This window comes from Chelonia mydas, chromosome 6 (genome assembly GCF_015237465.2).
Source record: "Chelonia mydas isolate rCheMyd1 chromosome 6, rCheMyd1.pri.v2, whole genome shotgun sequence".
NCBI lineage: Eukaryota > Metazoa > Chordata > Testudines > Cheloniidae > Chelonia > Chelonia mydas.
The window spans coordinates 54,254,017-54,276,429 of NC_051246.2; the positions used below are offsets into that span (position 1 = coordinate 54,254,017).

The 22,413-nt window shown below is 40.5% G+C and overlaps 1 protein-coding gene across 13 annotated transcripts in view; it reads left to right on the top strand.

The window, feature by feature from the left end:
* The window catches only part of IFTAP (intraflagellar transport associated protein), a 68,550-nt gene that overhangs the window by 16,840 nt on the left and 29,297 nt on the right, over positions 1–22,413 (top strand). For all 13 annotated transcript variants that reach the window (XM_037900065.2, XM_043548444.1, XM_043548441.1 and 10 more), the window contains 3 exons: positions 16,605–16,762; positions 17,774–17,845; positions 19,668–19,734. In XM_037900065.2, coding sequence (XP_037755993.1) covers positions 16,605–16,762; positions 17,774–17,845; positions 19,668–19,734 — 297 coding nt within the window. The remainder of the gene's footprint in view (positions 1–16,604; positions 16,763–17,773; positions 17,846–19,667; positions 19,735–22,413) is intronic.

Below are 22,413 nucleotides of genomic sequence, written 5' to 3' on the forward strand. Positions count from 1 at the left end.
CCAGTTTCTAGTGGAATGATAATAGGTTGGCCAGGTTTTTTGTGTTTTTAAGATACAGTACCGGTGGAATTCACAACCACACTGCTACCCACAACTTTACTTCACTTGCTTTATAGGCTGTTGGTTTTGACATAATGCTAGATGTGTATTGTAAAAAGTTCTGAATCTTTGTTGGGCATGCAGTTCAGTGAGTTTAGGAAGGTAGAAGATTGCAGGCTGCTTGGAAGAGTGCAGGCTAGACTTTCCAACCGTGGGCGACATCAGTGGAAGGTCTGGGCGTTCAGCACCTCTGAAATCAGATCATTGTTACGTAGGTCCCCTAATACGGATTTATTTCAGAGTAGCAGCCGTGTTAATCTGTATCCGCAAAAAGAAAAGGAGGACTTGTGGCACCTTAGAGACTAACAAATTTATTTGAGCATAAGCTTTCGTGAGCTACAGCTCACTTATGCTCAGGTGCCACAAGTCCTCCTTTTCTTAATACGGATTTAGTTTCCCCATGTTTGAAAATTTTGACCACAAAGTATAGTGCATTTCACTGAATTCAATTGCCGGTTGGTTTGACTTTCTGATTGATTTGATCAATCCCTCAGGAACAATGTTAATAAAAATAGCAAAACTTTGTTCCTTTATTTTGATCAATTTTGACCACATTAGTCAGATTTTATTGGGTGATTCAATACCTGTCTTGAGTTTATCACTAATAAGGAGGGGACCAAAAATTTGAATGCACGAAAGATAAAGAGCCCAAGGAAGATACACAATAATAAAAGATGCCTTGTGACTTGTGGTTAGGGCTATGATTTTGGCATGGAAATTATTCAGATTCATGCTTTCCATGGCCACTGTAAAGTTTGTGAAATCTTGGAAATGGCTGCTAAAAACACATTTGGCTGGGTCCCCAACCAAATGGTGTTGTGAACTGCTGCACAGGGGCGCAGGTTCAGCCTGTCTGCCACTCCATCTCCATGTAGGAGGGGTGGTGGTGGGGGTGGGGCCAAACCTGAGTGGTGCCGTGACCCAGTAAGACAAGTCACAATGCCTGGTGCGGGGAGCTGGGCCCAGCCCTACGGCACAAGAGCTGCCGCTGCAGGGTGAATGTGTGATGGGCTCTCTCTCCAATCCCTTACCCTCTGGGTCTCACCTTTCACTATCTGCACTATATTCCTGTGTATGCTGTAGAAAAAAAAACTATATTGTTTGGTGACCTTTCTGCAACTTACTGTTTTTTTTTCTCCCTCCTCTCTGCTGTGAAATTTACTAAAAAATTCCTTACTCATGGTTGAGTTATTCAGACACTCTGATTGGCATTATAAGTGCTGATTACATGTGTTCTGCAATCTGTGTTATGCACTGAGCTGGTCATATGGATAACTTAGATCGACAATTGATAAGGAAGGATTTGATTATGGTGAAGGAAGACTAGTGAATGAAAGGCTAAAGTGTTTCTTTCAGACGTTCATGCTTTCTGAATGAAGTAAGCATAGCTGGTGGAGCTGAAACAGTCTCCGAGATCCAAACACCCACAAACTCTAGCAAAGTTCAGATCTGGATTCAAACTCTATAGCTCAGGCTCGTCACTGGTAAGAACTGCACCCCTGGGTTCTTTAAATTAGCCTTACAAAATGAGTATGTCAATTTAATATTCCCCAATTACATTGCTCTTGGCCACAGCTTTCTATTAAGAGTGATATTTTCATCTTATTCCAGAAGCAGAGTATTTTCCAATTACACCATGCGGCATGCTCCATTGATTGGCACTCAGAACCCTGCTCTGTCCTTGTCTGTCAGGCAGAACTGAGTGTCATTCACAGGCACTAGAGCAGAAAAATCAGTCAGGGGAGTGAAAACAGTCTCAGCAGTGCTTCCATGCCAGCCTTCCCACTCCCAGAAAACTAGCGAGAAGGTGAGACACTGGCGGTATCAGATAAGAGGGTTAATACTAGGGTCTGGTCTGAAACAAACTTCTTTATGTACAGCTGTTACACTGGGGAGAGCTCAGACCCAAGACACAGGGTGCATATCGCTTGCAGAAAGCCACAGCATGTACTTCATTCACCTTGGTTCTCAACACAGCATCTGGCTCTAAATGTGTGTATAAAACGTATCTGAAGTTCTAGCTGAAATAAATGATTGTACCAGCCCAGGAAACTGCATTTCTAAACAAAATAACTTGGGTTGCTCCCCCCACACCCCTTTCAGAATACCCAAAGGCACCGGTTCACATTATAAACTAATGACCGGCAAAAATTCCACTTTAAGCACAAAGCCTTAAGAGCTGGAACAGTGCAAAAATGCATTTTAAACTATTTGACTCCTATTTTCTTTCTTTGGAACTCAAATATCATGAAAAAGAGCCATTTGGATTTTAATGAAAAGGGCAACTGGGGTAGCTAAGGTATATCTGACAATGAAGCTCAGAGCTTTTCGCTTCTAGGTCAGCACCAGTTCAAGTCCCTTGTTCGGCCAGATGTAAAAATAAAAGACTGCTGATGTTTTGCACATTTATTTGTATGATTAAATTTGCATGCACTGTAAATGTGATTATACTTTTGCAAACCAGGCATGTACATGTGAAAATGCCTAGTTTGCGTCTGCAGTCTCAGTAATTTCACATATACATTTTTAGACCTCTAAGTACCTATTTACATACTCAAATATGCCCTTGTGTGTGCAAATTAAGATACTTAGGTATACACACATTCTTAACATGTGGACTATGGACATCTTTTTAAAAACACTTTTTCTTGCAAGTGATCCCCATCTAATGGGTCTTTGGTGGTCAGACTGCTGGGAAATTAGGGGAACAAATCACAGAGAGTTACTTGGGTCCCATTGGTATCTCAGGGTGTCTGTGTGTTTAGATACTTACTCATGCTGATTCTTGTTCATGTGCATGGGGTCAAACTGCCTTCCTGATTTGGGGTCAGGAGAAAATTTTCCCTAGAGGTTTTTTATTTTATCACTCAAGCATCCTGTAAGGCTCTATCTGCCTATTATTAATATATTATTTGGTCCTTATTTGCTAAGCATCAGTAGCTCCAACAAAACACTGAAGAATGGATAATCTCTGTCCCTGGGAACTCATGATCTAAACAGATAGGCAAGACAAAATACACTGGGAGATCCAGAGGAAGGGGCCTTTCGGCAAGTATGTCACCCAGGAGTTTCCCATTGTATGCATGTAGGGGTCATCTCTTGGTTTTGTATTCCAAAACCTGTTTCTTGGAATTGTAGAAAGCTGAGTATTAATGGACCTTGGTACTTCCTATTTTCTATGGCTATGATAAAGGCTATGATCCCAATAAAAGGAAACTAATATTTTATAATACTGTCTATATATATATCTGAATGTGTGATGTTACCCTCTATTGGCTGCTCTATAGGAAGGGTAGAGGATCTATTACTACTCCTAGTTAAGGAAATTCTCCTTTAGCTCAAGTGGTCCAGGTCTATAGTTTTGGAGTGGAAGGCTAAGATTCTCGGCCTGTTTCCGCAGTTTTGTGTGATTTATGTAGTGGTAACTCTGTCTGTTGTAAGTAGCCCATGGAGCCATGCTAACTTGCTTGGGGAAAAAAGCCAGGTGTTTAGTACAAGAAATTAAAAATTTTTAATTTTGGGATTCCTAAGCAGAGCTAGCTTGAATCGATATTACAACATGCATACTACTGGTGGCAGTGTGAGGGTTCAAGAAACCAAGTGTCATACATCACTTCTACCAGATCAGATAACAACGGCAGATGGTTAAATGTCATTTAAAAAAGAGTGAACTCAGCATTTTAAAGGTCAGCATTCCTACAAAAGATGACCTAGATTTTTTTAATATATCATCTTTTAAAAAATTGACAATACATGGCAGCACTCCATGCTTAATTGGTAGAGATTGTAATCATTTTTATTGACCCCTACAGTGGGTAGACACTTGAAGGCTAAATTGCAGCTCCAGTAAGTCCTATGGTTTTCCTGTGAATACTGTCCCAGATGTCTCCTTCATCCTAAAGATAGCATTAACAAGGGGCATGTAGCATTTAGGGCATTGATGGACCTTCAGACAGGCAATATAGTCTAGTGGTTAGTTTGTTTCTGGTAAAAAGAAACTCCTGTGTTCTCCTTGAAGGGCTATCAGAAGCTTCAGCATGGGCAGAATACAACTGCCTGCTTATATAATGGGATTTGAGTAAATCCATAATAAAGGCAGTGGAAAGCAACATTCTTTTATAGATCATATTTCTTTTAACATATTTGTTTATATTTTTACGAGTTTCATTGTAACCTGTTGTGCTCATGCTAGTATATGCATTTCTTTTGATTCGTTTGCACTTAAATTTTTAATATATAATTGATGAAATAGAAATAAAAAACTAACATTTACTTCCAGGCTGTAGGACCTCTCTATCTTAAGTTTCAGTGCAGAGCAAATATTAACAACAATACTCTGATAGTGCAATTGGACCCATTTGGATGGACTTTCGTGGCTTGGCGAAATCCGCTTCATGTCAGTGGAGCTCTGCGTGGGTACAGAGATCCAGTTGCAGGATCAGGGCCTGAGTTAGAAGCATGCGAAAAGTGGGTTTACAGTAGAACTGGTGACACAGCTTTATTTAGGTTGGAAGATGAGTGATATTTTCAATACTGACCATTCAATAGAGCTGATTTATGCCCCACATCTCTTTCAATTTGAGCAAAAAAAGTCACATATTTTAACTGCCTTTTCCAGCTTTAAAAACATGTTTTGAAATCTGCTGGTACAAAATAATAAGACAGCATCTGCTTGTTTTTCTAACTTCAGAGTGGAATGGGAAGTTCACTAGAGCAGAAAATATCTTCTTCCTCCCTTCCACAGAAACACAGAGAAAAATTAGAAATGGTCCAAGCTGCAAAATTTGCATCTGGATTTTAAATCACTCTTCTGAAAATGTGGAGGTGTTTTGATTCAGCATCTGGATTAGCCTGTTATATATAGAGAGGCTGTCAGTAGTTAAATTCTGATCTGAATTTGAATTTGAGGGTGTTTGGATACTGTGTTTAAGTTTAGTCCATTATAAGAACAAGGAGTCCTTGTGGCACCTTAGAGACTAACAAATTTATTTGGGCATAAGCTTTCGTGGGTTAGAACCCACTTCACCAGATGCATGGAGTGAAAATACAGGAGCAGGTGTAAATACATGAAAGGATGGGGTTGCTTTACCAAGTGTGAGGTCAGTCTAATGAGATAAATCAATTAACAGCAGAATACCAAGGGAGGAAAAATAACTTTTGAAGTGGTAAAAGAGTGGCCCATTACAGACAGTTGACAAGAAAGTGTGAGTAACAGAAGGGAGAAATTAGTATTGGGGAAATTAGGTTTAGGTTTTGTAATGACCCAACCACTCCCAGTCTTTATTCAGGCCTAATGTGATGGTGTCCAGTTTGCAAATTAATTCCAGTTCTGAAGCTTCACATTGGAGTCTGTTTTTGAAGTTTTTTTGTTGAAGAATTGCCACTTTTAGGTCTGTAATTGAGTGACCAAAGAGATTGAAGTGTTCTCCGACTGGTTTTTGAATGTTATAATTCCTGATGTCAGATTTGTGTCCATTTATTCTTTTGCATAGAGACTGTCCAGTTTGGCCAATGTACATGGCAGAGGGGCATTGCTGGCACATGATGGCATATATCACATTGGTAGATGTGCAGGTGAATGAGCCCTTGACGGTGTGGCTGATGTGGTTAGGTCCTATGATGGTGTGCCTTGAATAGCTATGTGGACAGAGTTGGCACCGGGGTGTGTAGCAGGCTTTGGTTCCTGGGTTGGTGTTTGTGTTGTGTGGTGTGTAGTTGCTGGTGAGTATTTGCTTCAGGTTGGGAAACTGTCTGTAAGCGAGGACTGGCCTGTCTCCCAAGATCTGTGAGAGTGAGGGATCGTCCTTCAGGATAGGTTGTAGATCCTTGATGATGCACTGGCGAGGTTTTAGTTGGGGGCTGTAGGTGATGGCTAGTGGCATTCTGTTACTTTCTTTGTTGGGCCTGTCTTGTAGTAGGTGACTTCTTGGTACCCTTCTGGCTCTGTCAGTCTGTTTCTTCACTTCACCAGGTGGGTATTGCAGTTTTAAGAACGCTTGATAGAGATTCTGTAGGTGTTTGTCTCTGTCTGAGGGATCGGGGAAAATGCGGTTGTATCTTAGAGCTTGGCTGTAGACAATGGATTGTGTGATGTGGTCTCGATGAAAGCTGGAGGCATGTAGGTAAGAATAGTGGTCAGTAGGTTTCCAGTATAGAGTGGTGTTTATGTGACCATCGCTTATTAGCACTGTAGTGTCTAGGAAGTGGACCTCTTTTGTGGACTGGTCCAGGCTGAGGTTGATGGTAGGGTGGAAATCGTTGAAATCTTGGTAGAATTCCTCAAGGGCCTCCTTCCCATGGGTCCAGATGATGAAGATGTTATCAGTGTAGTGCAAGTAGAGTAGGGGTGTAAGGGGATGAGAGCTGAGGAAGCGTTGTTCATGTATTTATACCTGCTCCTGTATTTTCACTCCATGCATCTGATGAAGTGGGTTCCAACCCACGAAAGCTTATGTCCAGATAAATTTGTTAGTCTCTAAGGTGCCACAAGGACTCCTCGTTATTTTTGCTGATACAGACTAACACGGCTACCACTCTGAAACCTGATACTTCAGTCCATTATAGTTATTATATGTTCTATAATTCACATTCCAAATATAGGGGTTTAGTTTGGATCTTTGATTTTTGATCAGATGCATTAAGAAAACTAAGTCCTTTTTGTGTGCTAATAGAATGACACCCCCAATGCTGTTTGCAGTGTTTGCGGTAGCCTTGTAGGTCCCAGGGTATTAGAGAGACAAGGTGGGTGAGGTAGTATCTTTTATTGGACCAACTTCAGTTGGTGAGAGAGATGTTTGTCTCTCTTCTCACCAACAGAAGTTGGTCCAATAAAACATATTACCTCACCCACCTTGACCCTCAACACTGTTGTTTTGATACTTTTGCACCCAGCAGCAGGCTGGCTAGCAGAGGAAGTTGGAAACTGACCGGCCACTTTTGTGCTTCCAGGTGGCATTTAAGAGGCATTTTCTGTGCTGTTGTGATCAAGTTACTTTAATTCCCCAGTGGATGTTGAGTGGTGTAGTTAGTTCACACTCCATTTAGCAATATCTGTCTGCTTCCTTTTTTTCGTTAACCACGTTTAAAAAAAACAACAAGTTTAAACTTCAGCATAAGTGGCTATGAAGGTCCTTTACACATGTGAGTTTAACAGCATGAAGCACGGCTGAAAATAACACAAGGGACAGCAATAAATTTACTTTAATTTAAAAAATGGAACAATAGGATGGCATTAACCCCAAAAGAAATTTGTAGTAGGCCTCGTGTGAGTGGTTTTGCCAATAAAAGCAACTAGGCAGTTCAATAAAGCTAATTAAATTAATCTGTCATCCCCAGGGAATTTAAGCAGGGCATGAAATAGGGAAACAGCCTCAATTCAGAGCTTTTTATTGATGAGTTTTGCTGGATCATTGGAAAATAATTGGTGGGGAGAAAAAAAGGATTGCAGTTTTCTATTGATCATAAATTCACTGCCCAAACTCTATCTAATCTCTTTCATCATGGTGTAAAAGCAAATATCATACAGAGCCCTGAAGTTAAAAAACAGCTATGTGGATACAATGGGCTGTAATAGATTCATATTGCAACAATAATAGCTTATCTGTCCTCTGACTGATTTTCATCCTTAGATCTAAAAATATTTACCAAGGGAAGGTAAATAGCATTATCTCCATTTTACAGACAGGGAAACGGAGGCCAAGAGTGGGAAAGTTATTAGCCTAAGTTTGCAAAGTGGGTCGGGGCAGATTTAGTGTGGTAGCTGCTAATGGCCATTGAATGGCACTGCCTCTCAAAAGTGCATGTCAGCAATTGTTTCTTGCTGTTGTGTAGGATTTTTACATATTATAATCAAACAATTTTTTAAAAAAGTTACTATTTTGTTTTAAATTGTAAAAGATAAAACATTGCTAGCTTGGTTGCATAACTGACTTTTTTCTATTTCCAGAAAGAAAGATTTAGAGCAGATTAAGTCATTTCTGGTTTGGATATTTTGCTATAAATCTCTTTCTACTGTTTTATACATTGTATGGTTGTGTAGTATGCCTATTTATGAAATAGTAATACATGGTATGTAACAATAGTTTGGTCTGCCAGAGCACTCTTCCACCAATGATACCAAAATGCTTTGTACATGTCAATTAGCTAAGCCTCATAACACCCAGGTGAGATAGGGAAATATTATCATTCCCTTTTACACATGGGCAAATAGAAGCACAAGGTAAACAAAATTTCCCAAAGTCATATTGTGGATCTGTGGGAAAACCAGGAGCATAATCCCAGTCTTGTGCAGTAGACGCTAGACACACTGGCCAAGATTTCCCAAACTAAATCAAGGTGTCTCAAATTGGGCACCTCAAAATTGATGAACTCCAGATCACTAATCACTTTTGAAAATCTTGTCTGTTTCTTCTTTTTATCCTGTTCCCTGCTTGTCTCATATTTTCTATGATAGTAATTGGTATGGGAGAAAGAAATTGTGTGGAACTATTAGTGTCAGGTGATTGGGCCATTTAAATTACATCCAATTTCGACAATACATGCAATGCTTAATGAAAACAGCTGAGATATCTACCAGTTTATTGAATTCCACCTTTATGAGATCTACATACAACTTTTCAAGCCAGTCTCTGTTCTTATTTGAATATTGTTAGCATATCACTCAACCATTCTACTGTCTCTCTTTCCTTGGCAGTTCCCAGTGTATATACATGTTTAGCAGCTGGGAATTGTGCTGGGGAAGCAAAGAAGGATTCTAACTTCTCAAGTAGAGCTTAAAAGCTTGTGGTAGGCTTTGTTATAAAACAGAAAAGTTAATTTAATGAATGCCTTTAGGAACCAAAGACAAATACACCAGGCTTCCTGCAGTCAAGGTGAAAGTAAAGATCTAAACTGTGGCTCTGTCAGTCAAGTTTAAGAGAAGAAGTGGTAATTACCCTTAGGTGTCCTTCATCTTCTTCTGAGAGCCTTTTTCTTGATGCTCCCTGACAGATTTGTGCCCAGTTTTCCCTAAAGAAGGTTTTCTCCCTCTTACTATGTTTTTTTTGGAGGGAATTTATTATTTCCCCACAGCTGGCCCACCTGCGATCAGGTCAAGCAATGATAAGATCACCCTGTAGACAGAGGGAGCAAGCTAATTTCTCCCAGCCAACTTCTGGAGAGAGTCTATATCCCAACCACATGTGCATATAAACTCTCAAGTCCAATGCAAATTGTACAATATATACCTTTAAGAAGTTGCTCCTGGGTTTTTCCACATAGTCACTCACCATTAACTTGATTTTTTTAGCCAGAGTTACGTATATGATCTACTGTTTTAACCCTGCCTGGGCCAGATCCTCAGCTGATGTAAGTTGATGTAGCTCCATTAATAGAGGAGCTACACCAATTTACATCAGCTGAGGTTCTGACGTAATAGTTTTGTCTTGGATGTTTTGAACCTTTACAGAATTGTTTTTGGCCATTGTTGTGGCACAGACGTTTGTTTCTGTGTTGGAAAAGGTAGGATCTTGCCCATTCAGGAAGCTGAAATGGTCAGGTGAACATGTGCCTGGTGATTCAACTGAGTGGATGCATATTCAAATATGGAAAGTTTTTAGCAACATCACTGTTGAACCGTGGAAGAAAAATATATTTTTTTAAAAAATGGTCAGATGAGCAAAAAAGTGGCACAAACAGGAAATGTTTCCTCTACAAAGTCCAAACACTGACAACATGCAAAGCAAAGCATAGACAAGGAATTATTTTTTAGATATTGTATTTAGGTTACATAAGGAAAAAGGAGAAACATTGATACGGTAAGAGAATAGTTAGGCATCTGCAAATTTAGAGCTGCATTTGTTACACGGAAGTAGTGTGGTACACTAAAATAAGGTAGGTATGTCAGTAGTGGTTGAACTGTACCTGCCAGCGGCAATCAGTTTGTTATTGCAGGACGATAAACAAACAAGACAAAGAACCTCAAAAGGAAAGGACTAAACATAAAGCACTTGGACAGAACAGTCAACGTCTAATACTTAGGATTTGATTCTTTATTCATACCAGTACATTCAGAAGTAATTCCAACACAATCAATTGGCCAGATTCATGGAGCACTGATTTATACCAGCTATGGGTCTGGGACAGTGGAGTCACACCAGAATAAAACTGACATAAGTGAAAGGAGAATCAGACCCTTATTGGTTGCAGTAGAACTTTCAATGAAAATCTGTAGCTAAGTAATCTTTGCTGTTTGCCTATGATCTAGTCTGGGTAAGACCAAAGGAGTATGAGGGAGAGATCTAGAAGGGCCTGATTCACCTCTCACTTACACCAGTATAAATTGGGAATAACTCCATTGAAGTCAGCAGAGGTACAGTGTCTTAAAACTGGTATCAATGAGAGGCGAATCAGCCCCATAAATGTCCTTGTTATGGAAGGAGATATAATATATGATACAGAGGGGACTAGTCAGGAAAGATCCCAGAAAAGATTCCCTACAGTATTATATTGATTGTTGGCTCTAGTCTTGATTTAAAATATTTCAAGCTATAGGGCTTTCGTCATTCTTCTTTGGCTACTATTTAATTTAATAGATTTCACTGTCAGGAAATTATCAGATAATCCTGATATCACTCTTCTCTGACTTTGTGATAACTGATTTCACTATTCTTTGAAATAGGTGGGTGACCAGTGGGCATCTCTAGGAGAAGCCAGTCCAAATGGGATGACAATTATTTTAAACAATACAAAGGTTGGATAGATGGGCAGAGAGAGCACATCAAGTTGGATACACTTCTCTGATACTAATGTGTTTATAAAGCCTGGCACCTACTTCTCAGAGATACCTGATTATAATTTATGTACCTCACATACTTTAAGGCCAGAAGGGATCATCATGATCATCTAGTCAGACTCCTAACCATTGCAGGCCACAGTACCTCACCCACCCACACGCCTGTATTAGACCCATAACATCTGGCTGAGTTATTCAAGTCCTCAAATCTTGATTTAAAGACTTCACGTTAGAGAGAGTCCACCTTTTACTCTGGGTTAGACTAGCAAGTGACCTGTGCCTCACGCTGCAGAGGAAGGGTCTCTGCCTGTGTTTCTGCCTATCTGACCTGGGGGAAATTACGCCCCAACCCCAAATATGGCCATATGTGGGCAAGACCCAACAGCCAGACACTTGGGAAAGAATTCTCTGTAGTAGCTCAGAACTCTCCACATCTAGTGTCCCAGCTCTGGCTGTTGGAGATATTTGCTAGTAGCAGTTGTAGATGGGCCATACGCTATTGTAGGGAATCTCATCATTCCTTCCCCCCTATAGACTGATCAAGACTTCCTTAGAGGTTCATATTTTGCTTTCCCACTCACCCATTCCTGTTTGTTGTTTCATTGCTTTAAGATATTGGCAATGGAAATTATGAAAAGTAAAACTGAGTTTGGAAGACTTTCTGCAAGTCAAATACATGAATCCCCGCATTATTTCAGGCGTCCTGCTTTGCTACTTTTTATTGTGTTTTATTTTGGGCCTTTGTGACATGTTATAAATGCCAATGTGGTATATTTGGGTCTTGGAAGGTAGAGAAATATGGCTGTGAATAATGAGTCAATTATTGCTTATCCAGGGGGAAGGCAGACTGATCCTCCCACTGGCTGGAATGTGGTCCCTCCTTCTTCCCCCATCTCCTTCACAAGGAAGGACAAACAAATGGCTGGCTTTCAGACCACTGACAAAAGAATTTAGCCAAAACATGTCTACAAAATATAGTTTCTTTAGGTTTAGTCCAGTTTATGATGGAGTGTTTTTAAATTACTTATTTATAATCTCTACTGCAACTGCTTCAGGGGAGGCCCGTTACTGAGATGAATGTGGTAAGGAAGCTATGGACTGCTCTAGCTAGTATGTACAAATCAAGAGTAAATCTCACTAGCCCAGAGGGACTGTGCCCTAGGCTACCACCATAATGTTAAAATCAATCCCCAATTTATATGGTGTAGCCTCATTACAGACATAATAGCATATCTTGTATTTTGTTTGCAGCATGCATTTTCAGCTGCCTGGGTTGCTTGGATATTTTTTTTTGCTTCCTTTCCAGTCGTGAATCTAGCATCACATTGCTTCTGTGAACATTTCATCAAATGAAATGGAATGGAAGGGCCTTGGCAACAAAAACGTATCTGACAGTACTTCACATGACCTGAGTGCCTGACCTTTGGTTTGGGGAAAGGGACAGTGCTACTGGTTGGTTATTTGGGGTTGGGAATATTACCTGTGGAGATGAAAGGCCTGTATCTGTTGAAATTACACTTGATTGCTTATTTGTTCATTTGATCTGAATAGCTTTTCCTTTTGAAATCAAGGGAATAACTGTGCCCCCAGAAAATATATAATCAACATAGTATAATGAGCTTCTGTGTATGTTTTGTGGATTGGAACTGCTATGTATCATAGGCCCTATAAGGCTAACGAAGACATTCCTTTAGCTGAGGTTTTAGAGCTGAAGACTGAGTTCTGAGTGGCTATGCTCTACAGTATAGTAATAATACCTAGCTCTCAGACAGTGCTTTTAGTCAGCACATCTCAAAGTGCTTTGCAAATGGAGGTCAGTATTATTATCCCCATTTTACAGATGGGGAAACAGAGGCACAGAATGATGAAGTGACTTGCCCAGGGTCACCTAGGAGGCCAGTGACAGAGCCAGGAATAGAATCCAGGTCTCCTGAGTTACAGCACAGTGCTCTATGCACTAGGCCACATTGCAGTTTCGTACGTTGATATGGATTTGTACCAGGAGGATCATAGAATGTCAGCCTTACATAGCATGGGCTTAATCCTTCTTCCATTGAAGTCACGGAGATTCTTCTTCATTGACTTCACTGAGAATTGGATTGGACCCCTACTTTTCCAGTGTTACATTTGTTGCATTTCTGAAACAAGAACTGGTTGCCCTGGTGGCCTGGTAAGAGTGATCAGCTGGAAGTTTGCCTGGTATCAAAATAAATTGAGATACCATTCCTGCAGAATAATGAAACATTAAGAAACCTTTGGAAAAACTTTTGTTTCATGTGTATTAAAATTGTGACTTAGAAATGTCCAAAGAAAGCTCTCTTTGGTCGAGCCTTCTTGTTCCATGAAACACTCAGTTAGATTTTGTAAAACATATATCTGACACTTCTTGCAAAGCAAGAAATATTAGGGGTGAGATGAAAGAGTGGCACAAAGCTCTGATGAAAAATAGAAGTGAAAATGAGATGAGACAGACATTTATGTATCAAATTTATGTTGCCAAATGCATAGACTTGGGAAGCATCTGGCTAACTAAGTAATCAGAGCTTCAGGCCAAACTATTCTGGGGCTCACCAACATCCTTTTGTGACTCGATAGCTCTCAAAAGGAGCTTTTCTCTTTCAGTCCTTAAAGCAGGCTGCTTAACTTTTGATCTTTTTTTAAAAAAAAAGTAAAGCTTTTTCAGTTACTCAGCTTTCTGTTTCTGTTATTTTGGGGAAAAGAAGGATGCCTTCAGATAGAAACCAACCATCTCATCTGTAGGATATTTAGGAGAGGTCTTCTAGTGAGATACAAAGTTGTTTCATTGGTGTGAAAAAAGGGATGGTCTTGAGGGGAATAAGTGGCGAATGCTCTTGTGTCATTTTTATTTTGTCTTTTAAAAAAGAAGCCGGTGGAGTTGTAAAAAAACAGTGCAAAGTCCAGTGTCCAAGCAGGATATATAGGCAGTAGGAAACACTCAGAGAATCTTGAGCCATACATTAGCGCAGAGAGAAACCTTTCTGTTATTTTACTCTGACGTGTAAAGTGCAGCTTATTTCATTAATTCCTAGTAATATTGGCCTACTACTGCAGCCTTTACTTATATGAGTGAGGACTGCAGGGCTGTGGCCATGGTATTGTCACGATTTTTATACAATAATGACTGGAGCACGGAGGTGCCCCTGGGGATTAATAATTAACTGGGAGAGTTGATTTCTGAGTATACTAACCCTGAGGCCATCATTAAGTTCTTGGAAAATGCTCCATCCACACTGCACATTGAGTGGTGTTACAATGCATGAGTGATTGTAAATGCATGAGACATGTATGTAATCATGCCTTAGAAATGCATTACAGATTGCTTCTTGTTGTTATTAGAAAATGTAATTTTCAAATTAAAAATAAGGCAGATAGACCTGTGCATTTATTATGCATTATGAGCGTAGGTGTGCTCTTGGCATGAAGTGAGACATCCATTTGTGCCTGTTGTTCTAAAGCCATTTAATAATTTACAATGTCATTTTTTTATAGAAAAAAGCAAAGTCACACTTTACTATTTTCCTCTTGGCAGCCTCCAAAATATTTTTGTAGGGCTGCAGGAAGAAAACCCTCCTATTGTTCAATGCACGGTCAGTAGTCAATAAGCCGGTTATTAAACAGGTCCTGAACTCTCAGGAATGCCTACACTGAGCTAGCATTGCTGAAATCTGGTTAGGTGACACTACTAGCTAAGTTCTATCTCAGCAGGTGCACCACAGATACAGGTGTTGGGATTTTCAGAAGCACTTACAGTTGTCCTAGCTCTGCTCCTACTGAAATTGAGGAAATTTTCAAAGGTGCAAAGGGCCATTAGGTGTCACCCATCTACTAATGAAAGTCAAATGAGTCATTTGTGTCTTTGAAAATCTTCACCATTAGTGGTAAAACTTCACTGGGGGCAGAGTGAGGCTAGTGCTGTGTACTTTTGAAAATCCCACCTAGAAGTCAGAGTAGCCATACTATTCTAATCTAACTTTCAGTGCCAGAGAAGTCCTCCAAGAGAACCAGCTTCATTTGAATACATCCCCTTAATCTTTGCACTCAGGAACAAGACCAGTACTAGCATCCTGCTGACGGTTGTCTACTAAAGAGCAAATGTTTCCTAGTGTAATTTCCCCCATCCAGTGGGGTTTCAGGAATGCTTTGGAAAACCAAACCAGGAATGTGCCAGTGCAGAGGGTGATCTGCACTCTGCCCTGTAAACTATCTTGGAGGGATCCCAATAAGCACTCACACATGGCTCACATGAGAGGATTCTTTACTAGGGCTGCCAAGAAGGAAAGGATGCAAATAAACTAGGTACAATAGCTTAGTTGCATACAGACAAGCGTGAACATAGTAATTCCCAAGTTAGCCTTTAGGTAGGTGTCCAGTACAGGGTAGAGTGCTAACCTTGTCCCATGGGGTTCCTCAAGCGTAATACTTGTGGTGTCTCTTCTAGTCTGTTCCTTTATGAGAGGGCTTGTAGATTGCTGTGGCCAGATCTCAGTCCCTGAGATATGTCACTGGGGTCCCTCCACATTGTCCTCCTGTTATCCAGTTATAGCATTTGCCTCCTGCCTCCTTCCTGCCAGCTGTTGCACTGTGTGTGACAATAGGCTACAAGCCCAGAATCTCTTGTCTGTATGTCCTAGGACCGAGACAGACAGAGCTAACAGAAACATTGTCCATAAAGGTGCTTGAGTTCCTCAATTCTGTTGTCCTGGGAGACTTCAAAAACCCACAATAGCAATGACTCTGATGAAGAAACCTCAGAGCTGTATTTCTTCTCTAACACAATGGGATTCTCCCAAATGGTCTCCACATCCAAATACATAAGGGTAGAAGCTTGACCTGGCCTTCATTCTATAGGAGGAGATAGGAGGTACAAGAACTACTCCTATCTTGTATGGCAAGAAGATGCTCCCACAGTATAGGAATATGAAGGAGGAGAGGGAAGTTACTTAGTACATTGGGTGGGATATGGCCTTCTGGGTGCAGGGAGCATCATGAGAAATGGCCAGTGGGATTTTATGAAAGCAGCTTCCACACTTGTGCATGTATATGTGTTAGATTATTGAAAGTAGACATATAATTGCTGGAGTGTGCACTGGTGTTGAGGAGCAGAAGTCACATTCTGGTCTGAGTTATACTGGTGTAAATCTGATGTAACTCTGTTGCATTCCATGCAGTTACTCCGGATTTGACTGGTATCAGAGAAGATTCTGGTTCTGTCTGCACTGGTGTTTACTTGCCAAGTGAGGGCATGTGCACAAGTGTGTGCCATTTTGCACAGCATATACATGGTGGCCAACCCCTGAACAAGTACCCCAAAGTGTTTAAATGAAGAACAAAGTAGCAACCTTCATTAGGAACTGGGCTTTTGTCTTTCTGTTTTTCATTCATTGTGCTATTTTATCTAGTTTTCTGAACAACATATGAGACTGCACAACAGTAGTGAGTACTTGAAGAACAAGGGTAAAGGGGAGTTACTGTGTTTTACATAAACAAAATGTTTATTCAATTTTATGAAAAAGACCACACAATACATGCCATAACACACATGCATGTATCTTAAGCTCCAATTATGAATGGAAAATGATACTGAATAGACAATGGAAGGAGTTATAGTAATAATGCTTGTTCCAACAAGATACAATGTGCATTTGTTATGTATCTTTCTTTTTTCTTGGAGGGTGTATTATGTTTTCTAATGCACTATGATTTCTCCCTGCAGAAGAGGTGAAAATGAAAAGCCAAGTATCTGAAATGGATTCCATAGAAAATACATTTTCGATGCTTGAGTTGTCAAACCAAAATAAACAGAATGTCTCTCCTGTAAGAAACAAAGAGCCATCAGTGTCTCTCTCATCACAGCCTCTGGATGAAGACCAGGTAATGAGACTGGCATCAGTCCACAGAGGCAAACATTAAATTAAAGAGAAGATAGGCAAAAATATTCATGCATAGAGAGGAAGAGGCTCTCCTCTGGCTCTGAAGGCCCTCAGAGAGTGAAGCAGAGGAGATGCACTGGCTGAGTGGTAGTGACTGAAAGCAATATCTGATCTGAAGCAGATTCTGTAGAATCCTGTGTCAGGTGTGATGCCCTTAGAGGCACTTGAGGGGAACACACCAGCCATTTGCTCTATCTGTAGAGCAGCTGTAGTATACAGGGGTGTCCGGGCTCCTGCAGGGACCACATTCCTGTGTGAATGAAACTCAGATAGGAGTTTTAAAAGAATCACAGTCTTTCAGACCCTTGCATAATACTACTGATAACAGAAGCTTTGTGCTGTTTCTCTCATCAAGAATATGGTTCCATCTTTGGATAAACTGCCTTTTGGTCTCTTGTCTTAGCCACTTGGGAACTGGCTTTGTGCCGTGTAAAGTGCGATGAGACCTCCATTATCTCTTAGTTAATAGAACATCCTAATATTTATCTTTGTTGCTATAGAACAAAAGTGTCAGGCATGATTACACGTTTTTGTCACATTAGTAGTTTAAGAAACAAATCCAGTAATAACTGGATGCACTGGAATCATTGCTACGGTAATAGCACAGAGCATTCATAATGCAATGAATTGGCTGCTGTAACCTTTACACCTGCCTTCAGGAAAAGAACAGAGAGAACAACTCCCATTGAAAACATTGCTTCTGTTCTAAACACTGCTGTTGTCCTTATTTTGATTGCTTATTGTGTTTCTCCATTGGACCTAGTTCGGATATATTTAAGATGACAGGTTCCCTATCCTCTGTTCAAAAACCATTTCATTCACTCTTTTTTTTAATTCTACATACATTTTAAAGGACCTGAACATGCAGTCTTTTTGCAAGTGTAAATCAGTGGGAGCTTTGAATGTGATCTGTATTCTTGCTTCATTTTAATGCACGTAAATATCTCTGCAGATAATGATGGGTAAAGGCTGGAAAGTTGGCTGCTCTAACCAAGGTGACCTCAGTCTGGCAAGAAGAGTGAAGGTAAGATTTGCTTCAATGCTTTTCAAGGTAGGAATTATAAGCAGAACACATCTAAGCTCTGTTTAATGCACTGATTTACAAATTATTTTACTTGGGGTGGGGAAAGTGTCTGGAAATGCAGTGTTTGCTTCCACGATCATTCTGAGGGAAGGAAGAACTCTAGCAGCACCATCTAACCAGTTTTTTTCTGTTAACAAGTTTATACGTTTAATATGATATAAGAGTGTGCTCTTTGTAAGGGCTTAAATTGAAAGGGGCTGGTTGGAGGGATTGGTCTTGAACTGGATGAGATGATTAAACCTTTTGCATCTCTAATTTCTCTGTGGTTCTGTGCTGTAAGCTCAGTGCAGTATGGGACAACTCTCCAACTCAGCAATGCTACTTCAAAGGAGCATAGTACGACTGTGTTCCAGTGTTTGCTCTGGTTTCCAGTTCATTTCCAGGTGTAATTCAGGACGCTCATTTTGACCTACAAATCCCATTCTGGATTGTGTCTCTTCCCTTCTTTTAACCTGAGACTTGAGGTCAGTTGAGATGCTCTATCTGACAATCCCTGAATACGTTTGTCTGCGAGTTGGGGGAAAGGCATTCCCAGTGGATGGTTTCTACTGTGAAAGTTACTCCCCACTTTGCTCCTACTGAGCTCAGATTCATTGACCTTCATCTCATGTTGCCAGGGCAATCCATTTTTCCAGGCTTTTTCTAAGGGGCTTGGTTGAGTGGAATGGGAGGGGAAGGTCTCTGTTTTTTAGCATGAGGTTGAGTCATTTTGAGTTTTTTTTGTAATGTGTATGTAGAGACTAAACTGTTCATATGTTCAGAGTTGCAGATAGGTACATTGTTTATTAGCATAGTTTTCTACATCTCCCATCTAAGAAAAGCAAGTTCCAAGCCCAAGGAGGAAAAGTTTCCTGTCATGTCTCTTGTATATATTATATATTTAATCAGTGAACTCATTTTATCATTTATAGGTACTTAGGAGGGAATTCTATTTTGAATGCTTAAGAAGGTCTCAAATGGGGCAGAGGACTTTTTCTGGCCCTCTACACCCCTAAGCACAGAGGGTGAACTTAATGAGTGAAATTTTTTCAGATCTGAATATTTGTAAAGTTGTGCCTGACCCTTATGTGGGCAACACTGGAGGGTGGGGAGAATCTTTGTGCCCCCTCCCACTGTGCACCCATGGAGAATTTGAATGATAAAACAATATTCTTACAAAGCACTTTAAATACGCTTAAGACATTTTAAAATGGCCATTAAGGCTAAAAAAATAATTTAAAAAGTCCTGATTTAAGTCTGAAAAAAATTCATGTAAGTTGTTTCTTTGCTTTTTTCACTTCAGCCAGCTTGAATACTGAAACTGTAATGGTCAGTTTCTCTTTTCTTTAGAGTCAGTTTCACTTTCTGGGTTTCATGCAGTGGATTTCCAAGACTGCAGAGTAACATTTGGCTCCTACTCCATTTACGGAGAAAAATGGTTTTACATTCTTGTAAGTTATGAAAACATTGCTATTCAAATTAGGCATACTAGAATTTATGAAACATATTTTTCTCCTCCCGAAAACCTAACGTTGATACTAAACTATTTGTTAGTGTTTCTTTAACTACTTTTAAAAATACAGAAAGGATACCAAACATTTCTTTCTTTCTTTCAAATAATATTTTAATAAACTTTCAAACTCCTGTAAAAGCTACAGAGGAGAATGGAGAAACTGATGTTGACAGTCATAATTTTTGCTTTGCTCCAAGTTGCAGTGAGAACAATGGAAAGAATAGACTTCATTTTATTTGTTCAATCTTTTGGTTTTGGGTCTTTTCACAGGTGGACAATTTCTTGGATTTGGAAGATTTTGACACAGATGATGAATTTAGTCAAGGGACATATAGTGGTATGTTTCTTTTCCTTCGCTCTTATAATTGCTCTCTGTCCCTAGCTCCGAATGTATGCATTTTCCTTCCTCTTTAGATTCTGAATCAGGCTGTGGTTAGGAAGAAATAACTCACGCCTTCACTCTGGAAGAAAATATTGAAATAATTTCTTTATCCAAGGTTGTGAGGAGTTCAGTACAAGTGTAACCCCTTGGGGTTTAGAAAGCATGGCCCCTTTAAATCTTTTTCCTAACTGGGGAGAGGGAGCAGTGAGAGAAAGGAGGGAAACTTCAGGTGGGGCTCTGGGGCTTGAGAGAGGGAGAAGGGCTGCAGCAAGCAGGCCCTCGCAAAGTGAAGAGAGAGAACCTGCCTGAAGCCCGGGAAGGACGATCGGGGACACTCCAGGACAGGAGCCAGGAGGAGCACTGTGCCAGGGGGGAATCGCTTGAGAAGGACAGGCCAGAGCTGGACCCAGTATCACTGCTGCCCAGAGCTGCATGGGGCTGTGAGTACTGGGGCTTGTGACTCTGCATTGGGAATAAGGAGGGAGGCTGCTAGCTACTTAAGTGGGGAGGTGGTCGTGCTTTGTGGCTTTGCAGAGAGTGGCAAGAGAGGGCACTGGAGAGGTTTGTTGGGGAAAGTTCCTGGTGCCAAAGACGACCAGGAACACCAAAGACTCAGCACTGGACTGGAACTTTGCTCAGGACTCCTGAACTCTGTGTGCATACACATAGCACAGTCTGAAAGGGCAGACACTGAGTAACCACTGGGCCTGTGGGGTCTTGGTTTGGATGCAACCCTGTTCTACTGCTCCCCCTACATATCCCCTTGTTGTTTTTCTCCGCTCATCCCTCTATAAATAAATATTTCCCTTTGTTATATCCCTTGTACTTTTCCGGTGTGTGTGTGTGTGTGCGCTCTGGGGGATTTGGAACAGGTGCCCCTGGGGTGGAAGGGATTTTTCCTGCTGCATTCCTGCGCACGCCTTCTCTTGGCCAGAGCTGCCTGCAGAGCAGACTCCGTCTTGGCCACGAGGGTGTTAAAGTTACACAAGTAACAGCCTAAGATTTATTATTCTGGCTACTGATGAATGGTATTTTTTGATAACTGTTCCTGAATTTTTGTCCACACTTATTTTGTCCAGAAATCATTTTGATTTTTGCAAAATTTCTCAACAAGGCTACCAAAAGATGCAGAATCCTGAAGTTCTGTATGTTTTTACTATGGAAAAACAATTTCACTCAAATGTGGACCCACGTTCACTATAAATATTTCATTATAGTGTTAACATTTCACAAAGTTGGACCCATTTTGAATTTGTAGGGACATGCCCCACAAGATTGCAAATATTTCATTGCAGATATTTCATACACCTATAGTAATTTTAGCCCCCGTCCCCCCCCAAAAAATCCTACAGGCTCAATTATGCTAGCGTCTATCCTAGATACTTGTGTGTCCCCCACCACCCACCATTACCACTGTGCTTCAGAGCACCTTACACAGTCTTTAACATACTTATCCTCACAACACACCTGTGAGATAGGAAAGTGAGGCACAGATAGACTATGCAGCAATTAAACACCCATGGCTGGCCCAGGTCAGCTGACTCAGGCTCACGGGGCTATAAAATTGCTGTGTATAGCTGTTAAGGTTTGGGCTGGAGCCTGGGTTCTGTGGCCACAAGAGAGGGGAGGGTCCCAGAGCCCAGGCTCCATCCCAAGCCAAACATCAGAAATTGTTTAGCCCTGCAGCCTGAGCCCTGTGAGCCAGTCTGTCCAATGGCACTTTTATTCCAACGTAGGGGTACCTTACGTGTCTTGCCTAAGATCACACACAGAATCTGTGACAGAGTATGGAATTGAATGGAGGGTTTTGAATCCACAGTGAGTGCTCTGACTGCTTGACTATCTTTCACTTCTCTGTGTGTATAGAGCTTCCATTGAAGCCAGAGGGCCTGCAGGATTGGGCCATCAGTCAGGAGAATATGAGGTCTGGCTTTAATTCGCAGAAGAAAGCAAATAGAGGGTTAATGTTTCTTCCTTCACCCCTGGCATTTCAGAACACAGGCTATGATATTGCACTCCTACATTAGGTCCGGACGGCAAAGGTTTCTATTCAATGTGATGGTCCTTAGTTCACTCATTTTTCCCTTTATAGATTTCTAGGACTCAGGTCTGAATACTCACTCAAATTCTAAGTATATCTGTTAAAGAATTAAGGGTTCCATGACTGCAGTGAGTTTACTCTCTAGGCTGCCTTTTGACTGGAAACCTGAATTCAGATCTGGTTTATATCACTAGTGAAATGAATTAAGTCAACTTAATCTAGTCCACAGTGAACACCTGTATCTATTTCAGAACAGGTGACAAGGTGATAGCTCTGAAATAATTGGCAGTAGGGCTGTAGATTAACCGCAGTTAACTCACGCGATTAACTCAAAAAAATTAATCGCACTGTTAAACAATAGAATACCAATTGAAATTTATTAAATATTTTGGGATGTTTTTCTACATTTTCAAATATATTGATTTCAATTACAACACAGAATACAAAGCGCACAGTGCTCACTTTATATTATTTTATATTTCAAATATTTACACTGTAAATATGATAAACAAAAGAAATAGTATTTTTCAGTTCACCTCACACGAGTACTGTAGTGCAATCTTTTTATTGTGAAAATGTAACTTACAAATGTA